The sequence below is a fragment of the Magnolia sinica genome, chromosome 1 (assembly GCF_029962835.1).
Source record: "Magnolia sinica isolate HGM2019 chromosome 1, MsV1, whole genome shotgun sequence".
Taxonomy (NCBI): Eukaryota; Viridiplantae; Streptophyta; class Magnoliopsida; order Magnoliales; family Magnoliaceae; genus Magnolia; species Magnolia sinica.
In genome coordinates, this window is record NC_080573.1 from 134823297 (window position 1) to 134843460 (window position 20164).

The 20164-nt window shown below is 37.8% G+C and overlaps 1 protein-coding gene across 3 annotated transcripts; it reads right to left on the reverse strand.

Moving 5' to 3' along the window:
• Positions 1–211: 211 nt before the first annotated feature.
• Positions 212–17839, reverse strand: LOC131218907 (wall-associated receptor kinase-like 17). Of its 3 annotated transcripts, none has more exons than XM_058213804.1 (2): positions 17785–17839; positions 212–1525 (listed from the first exon to the last, which is right to left on the reverse strand). In XM_058213804.1, exon 2 carries the CDS (start codon positions 1505–1507, stop codon positions 518–520), a length of 990 nt encoding a protein of 329 aa, XP_058069787.1. In that variant the 5' UTR covers positions 1508–1525; positions 17785–17839; the 3' UTR covers positions 212–517. The 3 variants fall into 3 exon arrangements, with proteins under 3 accessions (XP_058069787.1, XP_058069771.1, XP_058069779.1); XM_058213788.1 differs by lacking the exon at positions 17785–17839 and adding an exon at positions 13309–13975; XM_058213796.1 differs by lacking the exon at positions 17785–17839 and adding an exon at positions 6326–7053.
• Between the last annotated feature and the right edge of the window lie 2325 nt (positions 17840–20164).

Consider the following 20164-nt stretch of genomic DNA (forward strand, 5'->3'; position numbering starts at 1 on the left):
ATTTCTAAGTGTTTTTTTTCTCTTCTTTTTTTTTTTTCGTTTACACACTCACGGCACGGGCACACCCATGCACCCACACCACAGTGAGATTTCATCACAATTGGTACTTAAACCCATGACTTGGTGTTGAAACTCTTTTGTGTCTACCGCGGAGGCATGAGTAAGGACCCATCATTTCTAGGTGTTTGTCGGGTAAGGGAAGTAGGTAAAGTAAATTATAATTATTATATTTCCATTTTATAAAACTACCTTCTTTTTTACAGTAATTTCCAGGTGAAACAAGCAATGCATCATTGCAGTCAAATGTAAGTGATGTCACCACACAAGTATAAGAGTAAATAATCATTATTCATTTACAGCCATTTACTGTTGTAATTGGAAAGGCAAACAATGGTTTGGATCATTGGAAGATGACCCAAAACATCCCGGTGTATCTTGTTGCAATAGCCGTGGGTAACAATAGCCTTTCCTTCCAACCAAGTTTGAAAATGAGGCTTCAATCTTCACAGGTGCCTCTTCACAATCTTTTTATCCGTCCAAGTTCTTCTGCCACTTCTCTCATCGTTGGCCTTTCACCCCACTGCATGCATCTCAGTGCAAGCTTTGTGCATTCTACCCATTGAGCTTCCTTTCCCTCTTCCAAAATGGAAGCATCCCGATCCATGCAAAGGCACTTCTCTTTCAATGATGAAATGAAATGCTCCACTTCAGCAGTTCCAACATCCACATCCTCCATCAATATAGATCCAGCATTGCCATCAAATATCTCTTGATGCATCTTTCCAGTTAAAAGATTAAACAGTACCTTCCCAAAGCCTAAAACATCATGCCTAAAGAAGTATTCAGGGTCCATGCAATCATTGGTCCCTCCATTATCTGATTCAGAAATTGATTCCGAGTTCCCAAAATTCGTAACCTTGGCAGTAAAGTGCTCATCCAACAAGATGTTTAAGGATCTTATGTCCCTATGGATGATGGGCTTTGAAGTACCTGTGTGTAGATAGGTGATTGCGCTTGCAATTTCATTAGCAATCCTTAAACGGCTTTCCCATGAAAGATCAGAAGGGTCCATTTCATGGACATGTTTGGCAAGGTTCCCATTAGATATGAACTCAAATACTGACCTGGGATCTCTCGTCTCAATGCAGCAGCCCAAGAGCTTCACCACATTCCTATGGTTTATTTGGGATAGCATTACAATTTCGTTGAAAGCGTTGTATACTGTCTCAGCACTGACAAAGTTCAACCTCCTAATGGAAATTGCTCGGTCTCGGTAGCTTCCTTTGTATGCAGTATACATACCTCCCACAACCAAAATCTGCTTCTTGTCATAGTTGTCAGTCGCCTTCTCGAGCTCTTCTGCAGAGAATATCCGGATAGGGTTAACTTTGCCTGCACAAGAAGAAATCAACTCCTCCAACAATCGGGCCCCATTAACCATGAAAAAATGCTCTCGTTCACTTCTCTTTGATCTTTCAATTGTCTTCCATCCCAAGCACAAACTCATGAATGCAATAAATTACACCTAAATGAATAACAAAGAAAATCAGCCATTATCCATTTTAAAACTACAAGGTTTATAAATTTCTTAAGAAAATAAAGATCCTTATTGCTGCAGCCCAATGTGCTTGTGAAAGACTGCAACAAGACAATTTACATAGTCTAAATTCAAACAGTTGTATCTTCTTCATTGAGGTGATTCAAAAGCCAAACGCAACATTAATCAGTGCGGTTTCAGAAACAAGAGAAGCGAAAATAAGAAACAATCGATTTTAGAACCGTTAGAAGCATATGAGCGTGTACCGTGTGTACAGTGTGCATTGGTACTCCATGGCACCATACAGTTCAGTGTTCCTGCAGGATGACATCTGCTTCAGTCATCTTTTTATTCCTTGTATGCAGCTGTAACCTCGTATCTTTGTAATCCCTTTTCTCTCAATCTATCCTTCTCCTTTTTGCATTCGTTGACAATGAGAAATGGAAAAGTCATTTCCATGGAATTGCGATTTCCGTTGTTTGGATTTGTGAAATTTTCATATTTCCAGTCGAAATTTATTCCACAATTGCCTTTTTGGAAGGAAAATCACCCAATTTTCCTCTTTTCAATTGCCTTTTTAAAATCCATGTTTGGAAACCATGGATTCCATGCAAAAAAAAATGAAAAAGGAAAGGGGTTTTCTTTTGATGTGATGATTGTGTTATTTAGATAGGAAAAATGTGGGTTCCACCCAATGTTTTAAATATCAACGATATCAACCGATACATCCCACGATATATCTTGTATCCCACTTGTGCGATAAGAAACGCACAGGTAGTGCCGATATATCCCACCTATTTGATCCAGTAAGCATTTTTTATTTTTTATACATGTTTTTGTTGTAAATCACATTAAATCAGTGTCAAATGATTACTAATGTATGATTCTTCATATTTTCCATGAAAAATTATGGATTTGTAACTTCGATTTCGAGATTTAGGGGAGATAGGTCAAGTTTGCAGAAAATTGAGAAAAATCAAAATTTCTCAATTTCTCACAAATCAGTTGCAATATTTGTATCCAAACACAAAATTAAACTTGTATGTAACTTGATCTAGTGATTCTTCTTTTTCTTTTGAATGTATTGATTGTATTTCCATACATGTCTTCTTACGTTTATAAATTATATGAATGGATTTTGAATATACTTGCATCAGTTCAATTGGAAAGCGCATGTATTAAGACCCCATGTAAAGGAAACCCCTATTATTTGCACTTTTTTTTATAATGTTTTGATTTCTAAGTATGTATTGATGTCTTTTTCAACAATCCCTGAAGTTTCATTGAAAAATTTTACCAATTTCTCAATGTTCCCATGTTTCCCAACAACAGCGATACATTATGTGATACAACCAATATATCCCATGCGATAACCGATATGTATCCGTATCCCAAGGGTGCGATACATTACGCGATAACGACATTTAAAACATTGGTTCCACCCAGCAATCATTACACTTGTCCATAATTTGGATTTTTGGCACAAGAAACTATTGAGTATTTGTGAGAGGGAATATAAGATTTCCACTTGCTATCCAAAAAAAACACTCGAAATTGGAAGGCATGTTTTAATAGTTCCCATAAACATCATCACTGATTAATTATTGTTTCATACTTTCTTTTTCCTTGGATTCCACATATCCAAACACGCCCTAAGAAATGCAACTTCGACAATTCATTTCCATTCTCATTCTCATCATTAGTCAAGCCTAACTAATTGTATTCACACATGGAACCATCCTTGACGAGCTTAACTATGTAGGGACCGTCATTAGCCAATCTTAACTTGTGTTCTACATGGGCCCCATTGCTAGATGATCTTAACCAGTGGGCCCCACCATTAGTCTATCCTAGATACCTGTATTTCCAAGTAGAGACATCATTAGGATATCTGAAACATGTGGGGCCCATCACTCAGCAAACCTAACCTTGTGTGTTTTCATGTGTGTATCATTGTTAAGTTTTCCTAACCAAGTACATTTCCATGTGGGGCTACATTAGATGATCTTAACCCTGAAGGGCCCACGGATAGTCAATCCTAACCAAGTTGGCATGTGTGCAATGATAAAAATGGTCCATGGATCAAGGATATTTGTTGATGTGACATGATGCGAACCAAAAAAATGGAAAATAAAACTGTGCGATGGAAAAATGGCTGGGAAGCAAGCAATGGAAATAGTGTTTCATTTCCACCAATTTTCCCAGAAATATTGTTTTCAAGGAAACTAATTTTTCTCTTTTCAGTTGTAACAAATAAAAAACAGGCCTAAATCTACAAGAGCGTTCACCAACTGTCCAGAATATTATTATTTTCATAGAACACTCCGGGAATTTTAATATTTTCTCTGGTAATCAGGATGACTTGAAATTTGTCAGATGAAAATAGACCTGAGGGAACCAAAAAATTTGGAAAAACAAATCTCCAACCATAAGTGTTAAAAATCTAGCAACCAATAAAGCTCTGAAAATTGAAAATTTTCTTCAACAAACAAGCTAGAAACAAGGACTGAACAATTGGGATGCCTATGCCTTGTCAACACTAAAAAAATAATAATAAATAAAAATCGGAACAAGTGGGAGCAGTCTGTTGCTGGAAACTGTTGAAGCAGAATCCGAGCTTGGATGCAAATAATAAACTCAGAATCACTTTATCAATTTTTATCAGAATCTCTATCACTCAACTCTATATGCTAAAGAATTGCAAGAAATAACAATTGAATTGAACTCAAAAAAGGATTGATTTCTCTTTGCAAATATAGACCAAAGACACACAAACCCCTCAGAATTTCATTGAACAACTACCCATAAATTGGTTGCAACAACAATGAGCCCCAATGCTTGTGATATCTTTCAATCAGAAAAATACAAATTTCCAAAACAATGCAAAAACTTTCCTGAGAATGTAATTGAGTGTCAAAACTGATTCCCATGTGTGCACATGGTACCAAAGCCATCCACCATAAATACTATCTAAATGAATGCACCTGATCTAGAAATAATGGGCTGGATGCCCAAGGTTGGGCCTAATTAATAGGCTGACCTTTCATCTTGAATTGGGTTTATCGAGTTACCTTTCAAAAAAAAAAATTTTGACTGATGCCTTTTGGAATGGGCTTTTTTTTTAATATAGTTGATAATGCAATCCAGCCATGCCAAAGATCCATATTCCTTGGATCTCCAAATCGATGTAGGCCATTTAATAGCACATTGTTGAACCAAATTTGTAACTTCCTTATTGTAGATAAGCTTTTCATCAACTTTTTCAATTGTGTGGCATAAACTTTAACTTGAGACAATTGGTGAGTAACAAGCCGGTGGTGTTTTCTTTATCATACATCAAAAACTCTTCGTCACACCAAACCTCATCTTCAGAAATTATAGCATTGTTATCAAATGTCTTGTAAATCTCACATTCTTTGTCATAAGTAGCATATGTCCAAGCATTTCTTCAATTTTCTTTCCATAACTAACATCAGTCTTCATCAAAGATAAGCCTATTCTAATCAACAAAAATTTCCGACAGTGGAGCAAGAGCTTGATAGTGGATTGGCAGAACAGGATTCGTGTAGCCAACCCCAATTAGTTGGGAGCAAGAGCTAGATCATGGTGATGATGATGATGATGATGTGGAGCAAGAGAATAGAAAATCAACCACTAAAACATGTTGTCCCAGATTCCATGAACTGCATCTTAGATAGTTTTTCGATTCTTATGTCAAAAGTCTACACAAGATCTTTGTCATCCATTGTAAGTTGTTATAGAGGTGCAGTACAGCCGTACCGGAGCCACCAGAATTATCACTTCAAAACCATCCATCAGATGCGTATGCTCAAGTTACACTCAGGACCTGAAAATCACCACAAGCCAAAACTCTCGTGGGCCACAGAACAGGGGAAAACATGGGATGAGAAATCCACCTTTGATCATCACTGGGGCCCACCTGAGTTTTTGAAAATCCTGACTTCTGTCCTAAACCTTTATCCATCGCCGATTAAGAATCTGGACGGCTTGGATTCTGTATACAAAACATTGTGGGCCCCCCACGCAAATCAAGAGTAAGAGTTCCCTCTCAAACTTGTCCCCTGTTCTGTGGCCCACCTGAGTTTCCATTTAGGCTTATTGTTGGGCCCTAGGTATAATGTAAGGCGATGCATCTGATTGACAGATTGGATCTCATGAATAAATCACATGGACCCCACTTCTGCCTAGTACCGCTGTAGCTTATGGTGGTACCAGTACCACCTAACCGCACCCTGTTGTTATGAGATTCCTTAGCTCATCAATCTCATTACATAGATGAACATATTGGACTGATGTAATGCTTGTACTCCAATTTTCTAGTCCCTTTGTCATCATGAATTGAACTTTCTCTAATACCAATTTAATGCAGCCCAATATGCATGTGAAAGACTACAATAGGACAGCTAACATATCCTAATTTCAAATGCTATATTTCCTTAAACACTTGGATTGAGGGGATTCAAAAGCCAAAAGAAACCTTAATCAATCTAGTTTCAGAGATATGAGAAGAGAAAACAAGAACAAAGATCAAATGGGAACAATTTTGGAATGTTCACCTTCTAGAAAATTGTTATTTTCAGACAGACTCTGGGTACTTAAATAATTTTTCTGATAATCAGAATGGCTTAAAATTTTGTAAGTTGAAAAAGAATTGATGGGAAAATACTGAAAATTTTGGAAAAGTGCTTCTCCGGACATTAGTACTAAACAAGTTGCAACTAAGAAAAATGTGTTAAAAATAAAAACAAACTTGGGTGAAAATATGACCTGGAATCTGTGCTGAGAACCGGGAATTACTCAACCAGTTTGGGTTGCAATCTCTCACAATGAAAAAGGAACCACTCAACTCTTCTTCTGCTACAGAATTGCAGGAAATAACAATTCAGCTGAGCTCAAAATGTTGGGTTAATTTCCATGAAATAAGAATGCTATAAATGAGGTAGATTTCATTGGTTACATGATCTAGGAGGCTCAGTTAGGTAGAGATTTCTTTTAATTGCATGGGTCTTACTTGTCATTTTGTGGGAGAGAGAGAATCTTATTTTATTGAATGAGTCATTCTCTAGAAAAGAACATCTGTATGGTGGGGTATCTTTTGAAAGAAAATCATTAACAAAATTCAAACCTAAGCATTCTATCCTTGAGAACTATAAGGATGTCTCCCTTGAAGTAGACACTTTCACGTTTTCTTCCTCCCTTCCGTTTTACATTTTCGGTGTTTGCTTGTTGACTTAATTGCACAGAAATATCAGCCAGGAAAAAAACACATCATGTAGGGGTCGTCTGGATGTGGGAAAGATCCTGCTTATGTAAACTGTTTACCCATAAATAGTTCACACAAGGAGTTTGGATGTAGTGAAGTGAACTCTTAACACTTTATAAAAACAACCTTCAACTGCTGTTTAAGTTTTTGGCATAATAACACACCGGAAATAGGATATTTGCAAATACCCACATCAAAAGACTAAGCTTGCAAAAACCCACATAATTAATTCTCCATCATCCCAAAAAGACACATTCCATTAAATTATGCTACCACTTGTGTTAATTTTTTAGAAAATGCTGGAAACCAAAAAAAAAAAAAAAAAAAATCATTGCCTTTAGAATCCCATGAACATCGGATGACTTTGAAGGTGGGGCTGACCTAGAGAGAGAAATGACACACATATGCAACACCGTCCCCTAGTTAGGTAAGCAATCCTCACTGTGTAGAAGGCTGCCTCTCAAGAAGCCAACTGATCTGATAGTCAGGTGGTCTCACATATAAATCAAAGTTAATCTATTTTTCGTAACCTTTCATTTGTTATGTACATGTGTGACCTACCCAATGACCATATCAGGCCTTATAAGAAATGGCATCTAGAAAATAGGGGATCACCTGATGAACAGCTCCAATGTCTCAAAACGCATGCATTGCTACTGCATGTGAGGTGCGGTACGATTCCAAAGTGCACTCAGGCATGTGCACTTGCCATTTCTAGCTCTCCCATTTGCCTCTTACATTTCCATCCAAAGACCTTGTTATCCTAATGTTGCCTTTCCATCCTTCGACTCCAACACTAGCATCATATGCCACATCCATCCACTGAAAGTGAATGGAGAAGGGGCTGCACTCCTGTTATAGTCCACCAAAATTTTGAAAATGATGGCAGCTCATCCTCCACACATGGGTCACTCACGAACTAACAGAGCCCAATTATGGGCAGTATGGCCATGGTTAGTTCCAGGGCATCGCGGTCTTGGTGGTGGACCCCTTTCCATGGCCATAGACCAACGTGATCCACGAGGAAGACCAAGAATGCTAATAGCATAGCCACTTTGTTTGCCAGACCTCATCAAGCTTGTGGCCACATAGGTCGACACCAAGGTGATGAGACCTGTTGGCAATATGTACATGTGCAAGGTGGTTTGTACCACAATGGAAATTGAGAGATAGACAGACTTAGGGTTTTTATGGTTGCAGAAAGGAAGGAGAGAGGAGAAGAATTAGAAAGGCCAGGGGTATTTTTCGCATTTTCTAGAGAAAATAACACAACCTTTAAAACAGGGTTGGCATAATCTAATGGAATGTGCACGTTTACAACAGCGGAGAATTAATAAAGTAGGTCTTTGCTAACTTTTTTTTATTTGGGTATTTGCAAATACCCCATTATAGATGTGTTATTATGCAAAATAATAATAATAACAATAGTAATACACTTGACCCCTTCTCCTTGGTACCTATTAGTACCCAAACACAACTAATGTTAGGTGATGACATCTCCTTGTAGGGGGACATCTACATGTCTCCTACCAAGAGACGTTTCTCCCTCTCACCTCTCTTCAATATGTACGTACGTACGTATGCAAATATGGTTTGTAAAGCCTAATTAACGTAGGCTTTTGAATATGCTCTCTTGTATTGTGGTCTATATGAGGAGAAAATAGGTAGAGAGGGGGCATCTTCAGGAGGATTTCGTCTCTTGCATTTGGTTTGGCTTTTGGGTTTTTATTTTGGATCTTTCCTTTTGTAATTTTATGTTATTGGCATCAAACGTGTGCAAGTGTAGCTGCACAACAACTAGCACCGGCACTTTACTTCAATTTTCGTCGGTTTGTACTTTTTTAATTTATACATGCTTTTTTATTAGCAATCTGTTGGCTATTGAAGGTGTGCAATGGCTATAAAGATGTCGAATGCACATTTGAGTTGGAGAAGTTTGATGGGAAGAATAATTTTAACCTATGGCGAGTTAAGATATGTGATCTACCTGGTCAGCACGACTTACACAAGGCATTGAAGGGAAGATCGAAGAATACAACATTAATTGATAATGAGTGGGAAGATTTGGACTTGAGAGTTGTTAGCATAATCCGCTTATATCTTGTGAATTAAGTGCTTTATAATGTTATAAGCAAGAATTCTGTAGAAAAAGCTTTGGGAAAAGCTGAAAGGTCTCTACATGACGAAGTCTCTAACCAACAAACTATATTTAAAGCAACAATTATATACCTTAAAGATGAAAGAATGTATGTCTGTCCATGAACACTTGAATCAATTCCAATACACACACACACACACACACACACACACACACACACACACACAGAAACGCTCACCTGCGAACCAGTTCGTACGTACTACATACGAACTTTTTTGAGAACTCATCATATCTGATGAGTCTCGCAAATCTGAACGGTCCACATGAAGCAGAACCTCATGAAACCCCCTGGTACGAATTTTTACTTTGATCCAAAACTTCGGTGGGCCATGAAAAATGCAAACAGTTTCTTCCCTTGATTTGAATTTCTCTTTGCTATGGCCCACCAGAATCTTAGATCGGGGTGAAAATTCACCCCCTAAGGTTTCATGGGATTCCGCATCTTATGGACCGTTCGGATTCGACACCCATGACACGTGTGCAAAGGTGCGCACGTGCCTAGGTGTGTAGGTGAGCATGCCTCTATATATATATATATATATATATATATATGCCAACTATTGAGCATTGATGTGAAAGTTGATAAGGCCATAATTTTAGTGTGTTCACTTCCTCCATCATATCGTCAATGTTCGAGTTGTCGGTATCATTACAAGTCTCGCTGGTCGGAGATAAAGATATAATATTGTTATTGTCGATAATCGGAAATGTGGGGAAAAAGGGAAAAACATGGGGAAAATGGTGGAATTTTCACTGAAACTTCAGGACATGCCTAAATACATATATTTGCATATTTAGGAATCAAAAAATTACAAAAAGAATGAATTACATAATAAGTTTTCATTTAATGGGGCCCAAAAAGCATGCGTTTCCATAAGAAATCACTCTATGGGGTGGGGCCCTAGGAAGCTTTCAACAGTGGGCATTCAATCCCCACTGTTTTCTATGGTGGGGTCCACTTGAGGTTTGGATGAGCCCAAAAATGAGCTGGGAAAATGGATGGACAGCAAGGATAAAATACATACATCATGTGGGCTTCACAAAGTGTGATGGATGACATGTAAGCACTTCGAAATTGCAAATATGACACACAAGTAATCAAATTAAATCGTCCAAATTATGGTACCCTGTGTAGATGGATCATAGATCCAAAATTATGGTTATTCCATCATCTAAGTAGCAAATTTATAAACATTTGGATGGTTAAATGAAAAATAGCCAAAGGTCCTTTTTCCATAAACAAGCATCCACGGATAAGAGACTACAATTGTTCTGTCACTGGGATTGTGACTTGGCTATAGAGGGCTCAACCTAGTCAAATTTATTTGAATTAATATATGCCACGTGTACAATTTATGAGTGGTTATGTATGCCAAACCTTAAGAAGATTTAAATCTTAGGTGGACCACACCACCTGAAACAAGGATGAATGATCATTAAAAGCTTTTTATGGGTCACAAAAGTTTTGGATCAAGCTAATCTTTGTGTTTTCCCTACATCCAGGTCTTCTTGACATTATCAACCAGTTAGATAGCATATAAACATTTCGAAAACCTTACAATTGCCTTTTGGAATTTTTAATAGTGAGGCACTCAATCACCAATGTTTCATGTGGTTTGGCCCACCTAAGATTTGGATCTGCTTAATTTTTGGGGTCACGTCCTAAAATGGGTTGGAGAAACAGAAGGACGGTGTGAATATACAACACATCATCAAGGTGAACCTCATGGTAAGGTAACGGGTAACAGCTAATCTGCTCCCCTTTTTAACACGGATCTCCTGGTTTCGGGTGCGGCTTCGGTGGATCCCCGGATCTACCAAGGTAGGTGGGATCCTTGACCGTGGGGCCCACTGTGATGTATGTGCCTTACATCCACACTGTCTATTCGTTTTGAAAACTCATCTTAGGGCATCAACACAAAAATGAGGTAGATCCAAATCTTAGGTGGTGGTAGGTTTTTAATGGTCAATAACCATTATTTCCTTTGGTGTGGTCCACCTGAAAATTTAATCTTCTTCATGTTTGAAATCACGCCCTAAAATAAGCTGACAAAACATATGTACGGCGTCGATATACAATTTATGTATCGCACCCACGTCGCTAGTTGGGAGTAGCAGCCAAGTCGCGCTCGTGGAACACACCCCGTTCCTGTACCAACAGCCAAGGAATCACAGTAGTAATAATAATAATAATAATTGTGGCCGAGGACAAAAGCCAGGCCAGTCTTTATATCAGTTGTCCCACCTAGTAGGAATCAATGGAAAACTGAGAGTATGATGCAACTTTAATATATAGCCATGGGCCCACATAGCGAGTGGGTTAACCTGATTTGCCAAGAATGGTGATTTTAGCAGGTATTCATGATTGGGTGTAATAATTTTTCACGGTACTGATCATTACCTAACAGTTGCCATGTTCCTAGGAAGGCTGACAGGATGCCACAATTACAAGTATCAATTGCGGAGTGCAAGACCAGACCTTTCCATCAGGTGAGCTAGCTACAATGTGGCTTTTCTTAGCCTGATTTGGACTGTTCATTTTTTGACTGGATCATCTACAAAGATGAATATTTAATGGCACATTATTCTAAAAATCAAATGTTAGGATTATCACTAGAACATAGAGATGCAATCCAACGGTGGAAACTGTCCACTATACATTAACATGACAGGGGTACCGTACCCTATCAAAACCCCTAACAATGTTTAGTTCTACTGACAAAATCAGGCCATTTTATTACCTAGGTTGGCCACAGCATGCAAAAAAGATGGAAGGATAAAAAACATTTCCATTGCCAGTTGTAGGTTTGATTTTCGAGTCAGAAAAATATAAGAATTATTTCCAAGTAAATGGAAATCTGAGATCTGGCACACTTGTGCCATATTCTCAAGTGTGATGAGGAATGTTCTTCTGATCAAACAATAGGTACTGAAAATCACTCGCAGATCTTTCAAAAAATACAAAAATGAATGCTTTTTCTTTTCTTTTTTTCCCGATTTTTTACGTTTCTTTCCAAATTTATCAAGAAACCACAAAATATCGTCTACATTTCACCGACATTCGGTAGAGAAACGAATTTTTGTGGTTACGGTATCACGAGTGCAACGACACCGATATTATCGTCAATAATATCGACATTCCGTCGACAATGGAAACACCATATATCGTCGTCACCTTGTTACAACTTTCATTTATGGAAAGGAGACCATAAGGATAGATAATGGTACATTTTCTCTTCTATTAGAAGAGATTATTATAAATAAATAAATAAATAAATCATGTGATGAGGAAGGACATGCTAAAGGTTTGTTGGCTAGATGCATATCTACAAAAAATGGATCAGAAAATTAGGGTAGCAGGTCTAGATCTGAGAAGAAAAACGTAAAGTGTTACTATTGCAAGAAGATGAGGCATGTAAAGGAGTATAATAAACTCAAAGAGGGAGAAAAAGTAAAAAAAATATCGGATGAAGTGAGTGTAACAGAAGATTCTTCCAATGAGAGTGGCAATGTTGTTCTATTGGCAACCCCGACTGATGATAATTTTCAAGACACGTGGATTCTTGATTCTAGTTGTTCATATCATACGTGCCCTCATACGGATTAGTTCACCACTTACAAGCCATTTAATACTAAAATAGTTCTTATAGGAAATAATGTAGCTAGTAAGGCTATTGGAATTGAAACAGTTAAAATTAAGATGTTTGATGGCATTGTTACAACTCTGACAAAAGTGTGACACATTCTAAATCTAAAGAAAAAATAATATTTTGAGGTGCACCTGACTCCAAAGGCTGCAAGATAACAACGGAATGTGATTTCATGAAAGTTACAAAAGGACCCTGATTGGAAGGAAAGGGGTAAAAAAGTGAGTAACTTATATGAGCTTCTGGGAGTACAGTTTCAGGTGGAGCAGTAGTGACCACGTCAGTGATGCAAATTAGACACTTTTGTGGCATGCATTTAGGTTACATGAATGGGCATGGTTTATCAGAATTGCATAACATGAACTTGCTTGAGGGTAAAAAGTCATATAAGTTGGACTCTTGTGAGCATTATGTTTTTGAAAACTAATGTACAATGAGTTTCAAGGCCAAGATTTATTGTACCAAGGATATTTTGGATTATGTACACTCAGGTGTATGGGGACCTTCCAAAGTCCTTTCAAAATGAGGATCAAACTAATTTATTTCCTTCCATAATGATTACTCTAGGAAAGTGTAGTTTTACACTTTAAAACATATGTCTGAGGCATTCATTACTTTTAAATAGTGGAAAACCTTAGTTGAAAAACAAACAAGCAGAAAGGAAAAGTACTTAAGGACAGACAATGGTGGAGAATTCAAGTCGGTCAAGTTCACAAAATTCTGCAAAGATGAAGACATTGCTCATCACTTCACTGCATCAAATACACCACAACAAAATGTTATTACAAAACGGATAAATAAGATACTCTTAGAGAGGGCACACATTATGTTGCATTGCATTGGCCTATTGAAGTACTTCCAGGCAAAAGCAGTGAATACAATATGTTTCCTTGTTAAATAATCACCCAACATGTGTGTACTGATAAGTTGGAATGAAAAGCAAAGAAGTGTATCTTTCTGAGTTATGCAGCAGATGCTAAAGGTTACAGATTGTGGTATCCTGGTCCTGAGAAGCTTAAGTTTATTGTCGGTAAGGATGTTCAGTTTGATAAGTCTGTTATGGTGAAAGCAACTAAACCTGTTAAGCATGACACAATTCAGGTAGAGTCTAATGTCGATGATCAATCAATCAGTAATTTTTTAAAAGAACGATCAAATAAGTGATACTTTGGAAATGATATAGAAAAATCCACAAGTGAGTTAAAGGTGCAGGATGAACTTGAGAAGGAGCAACAGCTGCAAACATACAAGAAATGAAAATCCAAAAGGGATCAAGAGCCTAAGGTAATGCCATATATGGTTACTTATACTTTATTGACAAAGTATGGAAGACCATCTATATTTCATAAAGTGTTGAAAGCTAGAGATTCAAGTAAATGAAAAGCTATCATGGAGGAGGAGATGAAATCTGTTCATAAAAATCACACATGGAATCTGGTTGACTTGCATAAGGGAAAGAAAGATATATTATAAGCGGGTCCTTGGGAAAAAGGAAGGTTCCCTTGTTCTAGAGATGTGGTATACAAGACAAAATTGTTAGCGAAGGGCTATGCACAAAAGGAAAGTATTGACTTCAATGAGATCTTCTTACCAGTTGTAAAATACCCTTTCATTCAGATCCTACTAGCTATTGTTGTACCTCAACTTAGAGCAGCTTGATGTTAGAATAGCTTCCTAACATTATATCTATCAACCAAAAGGATTTCAGGTGAAAGGCAAGGAAGATCACATGTGCAAATTAACAACGTCTTTGTACAACTTAAAGTAATCCCTAAGGCAATGGTACAAACATTTCAACACTATTCTTGGCAAACGGGGTATACTAGAAGTATGTATGATAGGTGTTTTCATTTTAAGAAACTTCTCAATGATTCTTTCATACACTTGATAACATATGTAAATGACATGTTGATAGCTGCAAAAGAGATAGAAAGATGGGCATGTTACGTTTATCATAGAGCAAGTACATTGAGAGGGTTTGGCTAGGTTTAGCAGGAAGAATTCTAAGTCAATGGCTATTCATCTTGCTACTCATTTCAAGCCTTCAGTAGCTCAGTCACCAAGTACAAATGATGAGAGGGACTACATGTCAAAAGTTCCTTACTTTAGTACAGTTGGCAACATGATGTCTATCATGGTGTGCACAGAACTAAATATTTTATAGGCAGATCGTGTCGTGAGCAGGTATATGGAAAAATCCAAGAAAGGTATATTGGCAAGCTCTGAAATAAGCTTTACACTAGTTCAAGAACACTCAAGATATTGTATTAGTGTTTGACAGAAACAGTGATCAAAAAAGTGATGTCATTGGATATGTGGATATTATTTTGCATGTGATTTGGACAAGAGAAGATCTACTATGGGTTATGTGTTCACTCTTGCAGGTGGTTTGATTAGTTGAAAATCAATGTTACAAATATACAATCGATAGTTGCTCTATCTACCACTGAGGCAGAACACATAATTGCTACAAAAAGCTGCGGAAGAAGCTTTATAATTAAAAGGCCTAGTTAGTGAACTTTGTTTAGGACAAGAAAAGATACGTGTTTATTGTGATAGTCAAAGGCTTTGCATTTGGTAAAGAATCAAGTCTACCATGTAGGTCCAAACACATAGATACGCAATATCATTATATTTGAGAGGTTATGAAAGTGTGATCCTTAATGAAGATTCACACTAACGAAGCATATTGCAAGGGAGAAGCTTGTTTGGTACTGGATTTCTCTTGGGCTCGACGTTACCTAACAATTGGTGACGTTTGGGCAGATGTTATCAAGAGTATTTTTTCGTGCTATTAAATAAGCTAGTCTTCAAGTAGGATAATGTTAAGTGATGACGTCTCCCACACATCTTTTATGAGGAGACGAATCTCCCTCTCACCTCTCTTCAATATGTTCATATGAACGTATGCAAATATGGTTTGTGAATTCTCTTAGGCTTTAAATATGCTCTCTCGTAGTGTGGTCTATATAAGGAGAACACAAGTAAAGAAGGCATTAACTTCTAGAAGATTTCTAGTGCAGTGGAAGAATGGGAGCGCAAGTTAAGCCTTGTATTTCTAGTTCCTATTGTGTTAATGAACAAGAAAGTTTCGTATTGTTGCCCCGTGAATATAGGCATATTACAGAACCATGTAAATCTTAGTGCCTTGTCTTTTGCTTTTGGTTTGGCCTATTGGGTTTTTGTTTTGCATTTTTCTTTTTGTGGTTTTGTGTTGTTGGCATTGAAAGTGTGTGGTGTAGCTGCGAAACAACTGATTACCTTATAAAGACTTTACCAATACCTAAACATGACATAATAGAACGATTTACCTATGAGTAAATAATTTACATAAGTAAGATTTTACCTACATCCAAATGAACCCTACATGGTAAACAATGTGCACCAATTAACTCCATAGCAACTAGAGGCATTAAATTAGTTCCTTATCTTGTAATATTGGGCATGTTTGGATATCACTAATTCTATGGAAATCAATGGAAAGGAAAAAGGTTTTCCATTGATGTGGGATTCTAAGATGTTTGGATAGCCAAAAATAGAGAGGATTGCACCAAACAATCGTTGCCCTTTTCAATAATTTGGATTCTTTGGTAAAAGAACGTCACGTAATTTCTTGCAGTGCAACTAGAGGCAATGGATCAGTTCCTTTGGATCCTTACTCTTGCTCTGGTGGTAGACTCTTAGGAGTTTCAACACCCGGTCAAGAGTTCGAGTATCCATAGGTGGTGAAATCCCACTACAGCATGAGTGTGTGGGGGTGTGTGTGCGCATGTGTTTAAAAAATTAAAAAAAAAGGATCAGTATCTCGTCTTACAATATTACTCTAAGGGCATGTTTGGATATCATCAATTCCTTGGAAATTAATGGAAATACAAAAGGTTTTCCATTGATGTGATAATTTGAGATGTTTGGATAGCAAGAGAGAGAGAGAGAGAGAATTCCACAAAGCAGTCACTAAACTTTTCAATAATTTGAACTCTTGGGCACAAGAAAATATGTGACATTTAGTCACAAATATGATATTTCCACTTGTTATCAATCCATGTTTCAATAATGCTCAAGTGCTTATGGAAAAAATCATTTCTTAATTATCACCTTGTTCTTTTCTTTTCCGTTGGAAGTTGGAATGCATGTATCCAAACATAGCCTAAGGGCTTGTTTAATTAGTGAGAAAAGAAAGGAAAATGTGATATAATATTATTATCCAATGATGATTTCCAATTGAATCATAGATTTCGATGGATTCTATTTTTAAGGGTATTATTGAATAGTGTGTGAGAATCTCATATATGTGAGACAATGGTCACCTCGTACCTTGTGCTAGAGAATTTGACAATGGACAAGAGTAATGATCGCTGCATCGAATCCATTATTCTTTTGCTACCCAAAAATAGTGAGATGTCCCATCAGAGCATATTTGGATTGGAGGAATCCTTGGTGTGGGATTAAAAATCTCAATCATTATGTCAATAATTATGTCCCAATACACCATGCAAACATGGATTCCAATTTTAGGGATCTTGTTTGGATAGCAAATGGAAATCTCATATTCCTCTTACAATGGTTACCTTGTATCTTCTACTTGAGAACTCAAACCATGAAAAAGGCCAACGATTACATGGTGGAATCCACAGTTTTCTTTGCCATCCAAACAACACCAAATGTCACATCAATGGAAAACCTTTTATCATTTCGCTGGATTTCCATGGTTTTCTTCATATCTAAACATGCCTAAATAATGGATCAGGAAATGAAGTCACAAATGCACATAACCCAACTAAGTGGAGCCCATTGCTTGATAATCAACGCCATTGATTTAATGCGAACACCAATCGGGTATGCCCTGCCCAACACGATATTGGCCCTTTAGCCAAACGGTTACTGCAAATTCTTTTCTTAACCGTCTGTTTGAAGTCCACTGGTGAAACCTTGTCTTAAGATCATCCAACGGGAAAGATCTCTCAGGAATCCCCAATCCGCAGTGTGGCACATCACGTCAACGGTGAGGATCTCCGAGAATCAAGCCATTGTAACCATCTCCATGGATGATGATAAACCATCAATTGCTAAAAAGGAGAAATAAAGAAAAAGATGCAAACACCAACGAAGAAGGCGATTGGAATAAAATAGAAAATGAGAAGCATTCGTATTACTTCACCTCTGCTAGAGACCTCCTTCCTATGTTGCGTTGATTTGGGGAAGATTGATGTTGTAATTGCAAACGAGGGTAGTTATTTATTTGATACTCAGGCGGCGTATGACACTTGATACGCAGGCGCAGTGAAATTGTACACTTGGCATAACTTAACTCAAATTAAACCGTTTAAATTGTGAAACTCACCGTCACTAGGTTCAAGACGAAAAACAAGATTTTTTGAACTATTCTAATCTATCTTCTGTAGACGCTTGTGGAAACAGGAACATGACCTTAGTGGATATTTTTCATTTTCAACCGTCCAGTAATTGTCCACTAATCCGATCATCAGATTATCGAATAAGCTTAATTTTGATCTAACAACACATCTAAACTGGGACGCGTAATTTGTACAGTTTACTTTCAAGTAATTTTAATCCGAGTATGCAATTTCTAAGTAATTTCTTAGTGCCAGCGTATCATCCATCACACTCTGCCGGAGTATCAAAGATATCCTTTTTGGTCCTATCCTTTGAAACAAGCGCTCACTGAAGGAGACGTTGAAGAAGTGAATGGCGGCGCACGTGCCAACTTGGCACGCTTGCGAGAGATCCGTAACACGTAACAGGTGGGAATAAACCGGGACTCCCCATTTTGCAAAGGTCCAATATGGTCAACCTACCATGTGGGCCACACCCGTAAGTTGATTTTCGGCTTTTCGTGATTTTCTTTCCGACCGTCCATTCCCCTAAATTGTAAATGGTCCATTGATCAGTAAGGTGGACTACTGATAAGACTTGGCGACACCCAGTTATTGGCCTGACTCTGTAGCACGTGTTATCGGGTTTTAGTTTGTAGATAGTTACCCCAAGGACCTGGCTAGCTAGAGACGACGGTCTTGTCAGGGGCTACATGGGACCCACCGTAATCTATATGTTTTATCCACAGTGCCCATCTATTTTGATGGATCATTTTAGAGCACGAGCCCAAAAAGGAGGCAGATCTAAGGTTTAAGTGGACCACACCAATGGAAGTAGTTGGGATTAAACCCTTACAGTTGAAAACTTCCCAGGGCCCACTATAATATTTATTTGTCATCCAACTTCTTAGGGTTGTACATTGATCCGAGCCTAGTTGGAGTAGGCCAAGCTTGGCTTTACTCATCCTCGCTCTACTCGAGTTTGAGCTCAAGCTTGAGCTCAACCTTTAGCTTACCATTTGGGCTTGTTTTGTTTGCCAAAGTTTTAGGTCGAGGCCGAGCTAAGCTCATAGATTACATCGATGCAAACTTATCTTGAGTCAAGTCGAGTCTACTCCCAACACAACACAACCCAACCTAACCCAAACCAACCCAACACCCGACTCAACCCAGCCACCTAACCCAACTAACTCAACCTGCACCTGATCCAACTTCCAAATCAAATATTCAATTAATAATAATAATAATAATATGTCCTAAAATGATTTCAAAAAACGGATGGACAGATTAGATTTATCATAAACATCGTAATAAGCTTCACACAGAATCCTTGCACAAGATCTTCGAACAAAAGGTTTTTGTGTTAAATCCACTTGCAATTTCAAGGGTCTCTTTGTGAGTGTAGGAGAGAGTATTTTTTTTTTAAGACTCTCCATCTCTCAATGCAACAAAATCTCACCCGCTCTCCTCATCTTACTGTTTATATGAAGGCTCGCACATAAATTTCTTATGATATGGTCCGCAGGAGACCATTACTCTCTCTCTCTCTCTCTCTCTCTCTCTCTCTCTCTCTCTCTCTCTCTCTCTCTCTATATATATATATATATATATATATATATATATATTCGAGTCAAGTTAAGTCAATATCCACTACTCGTTTTCAAATCGAACTGGGTCATACGAAGCTTAACTCGTCTCAAGTCGTCATTCAAGCCATGTCAAACCATGTTAGATCGAGTCAAGCTGAGCAAACATTTTTAGCTAGCTTGGCTTGTATATAGCCCTACAACCTCTTCATTGCGTAAATATCAATTATATCCAAAACTTATGTGCTCCAAAAGAAGTTTTCAATGGTAGGGTTTATATCTCCATTGCTTCATGTGGTGTAATCCTCTTAAGTCATACATCTAACTCCTTTTGGGCTCATTCTCTAAAATGATCTATCAAAGTGAAGGGTAAGGCTTATATCTCCGCTGCTTCATAAGGTGTGATCCTCTTAAGTCATACATCTAACTCTTTTTGGGCCCATTCCCTGAAATGATCTATCAAAATAAATGAACATGTTGCTGAAATATAGACATCAAGGTGGGCCCCACACATGCCCTGACATGACCGTACATGCCCTGACATGACCGTCCCGTCTCTAGTTGTCCTTGAGGGCTAGTACCCAATCCACGCCCATAGTTAAGTAGGGGTGTCAATGGA

What these genes read in the sequence shown, in the direction of transcription:
- LOC131218907 (XM_058213804.1), bottom strand. Translation starts at nt 1,507, where the DNA reads ATGAGTTTGTGCTTGGGATGGAAGACAATTGAAAGATCAAAGAGAAGT.